The following is a 7055-nucleotide window of genomic DNA, read 5'->3' as shown; positions in this document are numbered from 1 at the left end:
CACAACTAAAATATAAAATATCCAAGCAACATGAAGACGTACGGTTCTCTTAAAGGGCTGCCAATACGTGTCACGCTTAGTCACAGTGGTCAGTAATTTGGTAATCGCTATTACTATTGTGTTAATTTTACCTCGTTTCGCGTATATTCGATGCTGAACTGAATATAATCGATTGCAAGTTAAGGTAAACACGCGCCTCTGTGTATAACAAGTGCTGCAATAAATTAGTCAATATTAAACACTAAAATATAACAGATGGACCTTCGTGTTTCTCTCACACACAAGCTCCCGCTCGTGCACGCGTCTGGATCCGGGGTCGAGCTTATTTGCGCGTTCCTGCTGTGTAGCCAGTGTGTGAGCGCGAGCCACGATTCATCATCACAGTCCATTCAATTTCTGCTGAGACACTGACCAACGCAGAGCTACAGTTATGGTACGTTCAACGTTTTTATTTTCAATCATACTTACGTATCAGTGCTAATTTCTCTGACTCTAACAGAGCTAATCTAAAACTGTGAGGACCTCAGTGGTGAGCTGGTGCTTATTTAATAGATGACTGTGTTGGTTTCAGCATCAGACGGCAAGCCGCTGCTGTGCCGCAGGAGCTGCTGTTAGCGCCGGGGCTAACTCAGTCAACCACTGGGCCGAGAATAATGATTTCAAAGAGCACGACGGAGCCCCGATTAACTTCATCACTTTCAGATTTTGTAATAGGGTATTTTATCACAAGATAAAAGAGTATAAAAACGACTGAGGGTCACACATAGTGGCGCAATTTCGTTCATCTGTTCGTGTTTCTTCGTCAAAAGCCGTTATACAAAGGCCCTTGTCTGCGGTAACGTCCGCGCCGTTGTCATGACGCTCTCCACCGTGTCCTAGCTGCATCACGTTTCCGTTATTTGGCTCAGCTTGGTAGTTCCTTCACCTCAAACCGAGCAGCGCTGGCAGGTGCAGCTGCGCCTCCGGGCTACCTGAGTTAGTTAGCGTCGGTGTTAGCTGGGGTAGCTCCGTTAGCAGGACAGAAAATGACACCCATTATGGCTGCGCTAGCTGAGATTTTTTTTCTTTGTCTCCCCTGCTAACAATATTTTAGGCTCTGGTTGACTGCGTGCTCCTAGTCAGGGAACCTTTTTAGCCCAGTGTTATAATAAGCGGATAAATAGTATGTTTTTAACAAATTAGATCGGGACTGTAAATGTGTGAATTGCTGGACCGTTTATTTGAATACAGTTTCGCCTTATATAGCAAGCTAGTGCACACATGTGCGTGTGCTGCATTCATGGCCCCACCCTGAATTTGGTGCAAAGACCATTTTGGTTGGTGTCGTATTATAACGGATCTCCAGTTAGTTAATTTACTGCCATTTACTATGTGAGAGTTTTGCCATGTACGTGTTAGGATGTAACTAACATTTGACAGATTTGTTACTATTATGTAACTCAAGTTTGGCACTGTTGGATCCGCTAGCTGAAGCTAACGGGCCGCTGTCTTTAGACCTTAATAGTTGGTGCTGCGCTGCGCATTTAATTTATATAGGCGTTTATTCACACTGCATCCTCGTCACGTCTTTTAGACTACTACACAATACCAGCAGAGAACAGTTAAAGCATCCCCTTTGTTTATTCATTCAAAGTCAAACGCTAGAGAAGCAGACGTGCCAGATACGGACAAATGTGTTAATTTGGGTCAATACCGGATCATGTAAAACCAAAATCATAATTGTAAATTCTGATTTATCTTTATATCTCATTAGTTAACGTCCATATTTGTTGTCTGCTGACTTGCATGATGAGTCTGCACCGTCAATAGCCTGGCATCAACTGTCAACTTCATTTTCTTATATTTTTTTAGAGTTTGAATATCAATCCATTAGGCCTTTTGGCTAGTCACTAGGCCTGCCAGCCCATGTAAAGGAATTTGAGACTTTGACTGTGACTTGATTTGTACTGAGTCACTTGAACCTTGACTTTTGTAAAGAAAAGTATCCATGGTTAAGATTAGATAAGGCGAGAGCTTAGTGATCACCATGGTGGTATTAGTTAACTTGCTGCTACAACAACATAACCCCCCCACACACATACACACACACAAAATTTACATTTCTTAGCTAATTAGGTTAAAGCAAATTGGTAAAATACATACTGACTCAGATCATGTACAGAAAAAAATTATTGTACACATCACAGTTGAAGAGGATAACAGGAATACAGAGTACAGAAATTTGGAAACTTCTGCCAATAATTTTAAAATCCTTATAGCATTAAGAAACATTAAAAATATCAGTGCTGTGGCTTTTATTCATAGAAGGATTAAGAAAGTGTGTAAGGTTTTTGGATGGTTAATTATTAATCTAAATTCACTGTTATCTCACACAGGCCTTTTTACGCCCTGAGCAAACATACAGTGCTTGTCCGTGCTGATTCACAGTTGGGTTCCTTTTCCGTCTTTCCTGCCTTATTATTTCCTTTCCATTGTTGTGTTTTTTTTCCCATTAACACTTTACTGCTAGATGGCAGTTTTTGTCCTGAAACTGCATTTTCCTGTAATGGAGTGTTTAAAATGCAGTCAGAAGACCTGACTGAGTTTATGGGGCAGTTGTGACTCTGCGATGTGGCTTGTATTCTATATTTTAACAGAAGCCCCATTGTCTGAGAATGAACCCGCCACTGAAACACTTAATTCCTAACCACACCCTCACCCACATGGTCATCTTTATGTTGAAGATACTTGGCTCCATTTTTGGTTTTCAGAAACAACTGTACATATTATTTTATACTTGCTGGTCCAGCCCCAGCCACAAGCACACCTATAAGCTAAATTTATTTAGTATTTATACTCAAAGTGGACTTTGGACAAGCAGTTACAACCACATATTTATTATCTGTTGTTTAATATCCTTACAGTCTGACTTCATACATAATAAATGGGATTGAAAGGCTCGACTGAATGAATCATCAGTGTTGGTTTCATCTGCGCCAGCTGGGATGGCAGTTAGATATTTTTCTGATTGCAGTACAAAGCTTAACTGTTCACCACCAGCATGGCTAATCACGACCACACCTTGGTGTTTCAAGCCTTCTTATCAGTTGTCCTGGTTATAAGTGTTCCTGCTGTGTGTGATAGTCACATGCTGTCCTCTCAGGCCCTTCTTTAGTTTTATGTTCTGTATATGTGTTGTCAATTCTGATCTGTTTAATACAGTGGTAGCTTTTGTTTTGTTTAAAGCAAAAGTGTAGAATCAGGGACATTATCAATATCACCATTTAATTTGTTAAATCGTTTCTAGAATAATTAATTATTTATGTCAAAACGCCAAAATACCAAAAAATAAAAACAAAATCCCGATAAGTTACTCAATGCCAAGGTTAATGTATTCAGAAACTCTGTCGAAAGCCAAAAGACAGATAATTTAATATCAGACCAGATGTCAGACTAGACTAGAAAACCCAGAAATACTCCCATTTGACAAGCTGCATTTATATTTTTGCGAAATTGGTAATGAAAAAACAGCTTTATTCAGATTCAGAATTAATCAGCAACTATTTATTTGCTGATTTGTTTGGCATAAGTTTTTGAACATCTAACATTTTAACACTTTTTGTAAAACAGGCATCTACTATGTTAAGCAGAAAATGCATTACACTTTACAAGTTAACAGGATTTTCTTCACAGGCCTCCGGTGTGAAAGTCACAGATGAAGTTATCGCAGTCTTCAATGACATGAAAGTGCGCAAAGCTCAGGCAAATGAGGATGAGAAGAGGAAGAGGAAGAAGGCCATTCTATTCTGCATGAGCAAGGACCTCAAGAACATAGTTCTGGATGATGGCAAAGAGATTCTGCAGGGCGACTTGGGAACCACTGTTCAGGACCCATACCAGCACTTTGTGTCAATGCTGCCCCCAGACGACTGTCGCTATGCCCTGTATGACGCCACCTACGAGACCAAAGAAACAAAGAAGGAGGACCTGGTCTTTATCTTCTGGTGAGGGCAGCTTTTATCAGACATTAAATTATTAATAAACATCTTTAACCTTTATTACTTAAGCTTTAATATTTTTGCTACTTTTTCAGGGCTCCAGATAGTGCCCCTTTGAAGAGCAAGATGATCTATGCCAGCTCAAAAGATGCTATCAAGAGGAAATTTGAAGGTGATCAAGTGTGTGTGTGTATGTGTCTGTGTGTGTGTACAGTCTCCTCCAAAAGTATTAAACAGCGAGGCCATTCAGTTCATTTTTGTTTGCTGTATGCTGATCACATTTGTATTTAAAAGATGGAGATCAAAAGATGGTAATGAGACAAATGTTCAGAGTTTCCAGTTTTCTTTGCTGGTGTCTACAACTGGATATGTTCATCAACATTGAAAATAGCACATTGTGTAACAGATCTCCCACATTAATTGATCAAAGGTGTTATCCGTAAGATTGGTTGAACAGTAAATACACCTAAATCACTTTTTGAATTTTGTGTTTGAGTAAAACTAAATCAGTTAACTGAACTTGATTAACAAATTTTACTAAATTCAAGATTTTGAATTGACTCAATTATTCATAAACACGATCACTTAAGAGGTATTGGTTCACTTTACATTTTGTAGTTAAAAGAGTCAGTTATTCATTCTAATATGAAGACCATCCAGCTGCAGCTGCTGACATTATTTTTTACCAAAATCAATACAAAACATCTGAGTCTGCTCAATGTTTTTTTGTTAAAAAATACTGTCTGCTGGGACAGATTTTTTCATCAAGTCAATATAACTTTTTCTATTACTATTATTATTATTATTTTATTAAAATGACTAATGCAAAAAACATTAGCGTGGTCTGAAGCGTTCTCAATCCTCAAATGTTGGTCATAGCTAATACAACAATTTGTATTAAGAAGGAAACACTGGTGTCACAAGCAATACACATAGATTATCTATAGAAAATCACTGTTAATAGCAAAAACATTGTGAGAGCTGTGAAGGAAAAACCCAGAAACGGTGACATCACCAACCTCCAGAGTAGGAGTAAAGATACAGTATCACAAAATCAACATTCAAAGAAAACCGCTCAACAGAAATACGATAGCCATACTAAAAGATGCAAACACAAATCTGAAAATTCGGTTCTAATCTGCAAGAAAGTGCAGACTATCTACAAACATTCTGAAACAATGTTTTACACACTGAGTAAACAGATGTTAACTTCGAGTGCAGTGATGGCAAGGCCAAGGTATAGATAATAAAAAGATCTGCTTATGATCCAAATTATACAGCCTTATCTGTGAAGCACGGTGGAGACAGTATCCTGTCTTGAGCTTGCATGGCTGCTAAAACAGGCTCTGTTATCTTTATGGCCAAGTCAATCATGAACTGAACGTGCATTTCACCTGCTGGTGAGGAGATTAGAGGAGAACAACTGAAGAGGCTGGTAATACCGGGAAATTCAAACTGAAATTCAGAACTTTTTTCATAACCATGTCTGAAATACAAATATCGTCATCGTAAACCAAATCCAAGTTTTTCCCTGCTTTTAACAGCCAAATAATCAGATATGTTTTTTTTGTAGTTACCAGTTTTTTTTCTCAACTGAGCCAAAAGTAGAGTCAATATTAAACTAACTATTTTTCAGACCAGAAACACAACCACAAATTAAAGCTAATCTTGCTTAATTGTTTGCTGACACATAATATATTTATAATAACGGGCAATTATGGTTTAAGCTTTCTGTGTTTTCATCATAATTATACAAAAAACTGAACTTTAACAGCCAGCCATGACAATGTATTATTTGGGTTTTGTTTGTACCTTTTAATTATCAAAAACATGACGTTTGTCTTGTTAGAAGGGTTTTTATTCCTGTTTATGCTCAAAATAATATAAATCAACTTTCTACCAATATTAAAGTTTTAAGTGTATTTAATTCATTAGGTGCCATGTTATCCACACCATTCTTGCTTTCAAAACAACAGCCAATACAGGTATATTTTTATAAACTCCTGTTAAACAACGTGTTAATTAGACATTCACCTGGAAAAAAGCTAATGTAAATAAATTGTTCTAAAATTCTAAAAAATGTTTTTCTTTTTTTTTTTTTTTTTTTTTTTTTTTTACAAGAGTTAGATAAGAAGATTGGTAACAGCTTATGCCTGCTCTCATAAGTCTAACAAGGTAACTTGTCAAAAAGACTGAGGAGGGCAGTAAGGAAGGCTAAAGGCTTCCTAACAGTTACTTGGTAAAGGTTCTGTTGTTTTAAAATTGTGTTTACTGTCTGTGATGAAATAGTGTTATTCCTTTTTTTGACACTTAAGTGCAATTCCTTTTGTTTTTCCAGGTATTAAGCATGAGTGGCAGGTGAATGGTTTGGAAGACCTCAAAGACCGGCACACCCTGGCAGAAAAGCTTGGTGGCTCATCAGTAATCAGCCTGGAAGGATGCCCTATATAGATATACCCCTCCCTCCTCCTCTCTGGCTTCGATCGAGGCCTTTCAGACACATCTGTGGGATTTAGCTGTTCATTCCAGTGTGGTTTGGAGAAGGGCAAAAGCAGAACCAACACTATTTGTGGGACTCTCTGGGAGGGACATTGTGGGTGGGTTTGGGGTCAAACGACAGTTTAGGAAACAAAAAAGAAATTCTACAAATGCAGACTGTCATTCCAGTTCAAGAAACATAAATAATAAGAACAAAACACACATAAAGGAAAAATATTAAGATACAACTGAGGAAGGATGATGATAAAAGTAAAATACACATTGTTCATGTTTAAGGACAGGGTTTTGTTCTCTCCAGGTTCCATTTGAATGATTGCAGAGATAGGGACGGGGAAATACCTTTAGTTTTCCAACTTTGAATCCTGACAAATAATTGATCCAACTATTTTTTTTCTTGCCAAACTTCTGGTTAAGTTTTGTGTGTGTATTTGAGACTAGGTCTAGTATGAACTAATTCACTGTTGATTGCACAAGATGTATCAATAATCTCTGGGGGAACACGGTATATATATATATATATATATATATATATATATATATATATATATATATATATATATATATATATATATATATATA

At 37.4% G+C, this 7055-nt stretch overlaps 1 protein-coding gene across 1 annotated transcript; it reads left to right on the top strand.

Annotated features, from left to right (window-relative positions):
• The first annotated feature begins 272 nt into the window (after positions 1 to 272).
• Positions 273 to 6980, top strand: cfl1 (cofilin 1). Its single transcript, XM_067519156.1, has 4 exons — positions 273 to 433; positions 3673 to 3983; positions 4073 to 4149; positions 6316 to 6980. Exons 1-4 carry the CDS (start codon positions 431 to 433, stop codon positions 6426 to 6428), a joined length of 504 nt encoding a protein of 167 aa, XP_067375257.1. The 5' UTR covers positions 273 to 430; the 3' UTR covers positions 6429 to 6980.
• The last annotated feature ends 75 nt before the right edge of the window (positions 6981 to 7055 follow it).

The sequence above is a fragment of the Channa argus genome, chromosome 10 (assembly GCF_033026475.1).
Source record: "Channa argus isolate prfri chromosome 10, Channa argus male v1.0, whole genome shotgun sequence".
NCBI classification, from domain to species: Eukaryota; Metazoa; Chordata; class Actinopteri; order Anabantiformes; family Channidae; genus Channa; species Channa argus.
This window is presented reverse-complemented; position numbering and strand designations above follow the sequence as displayed.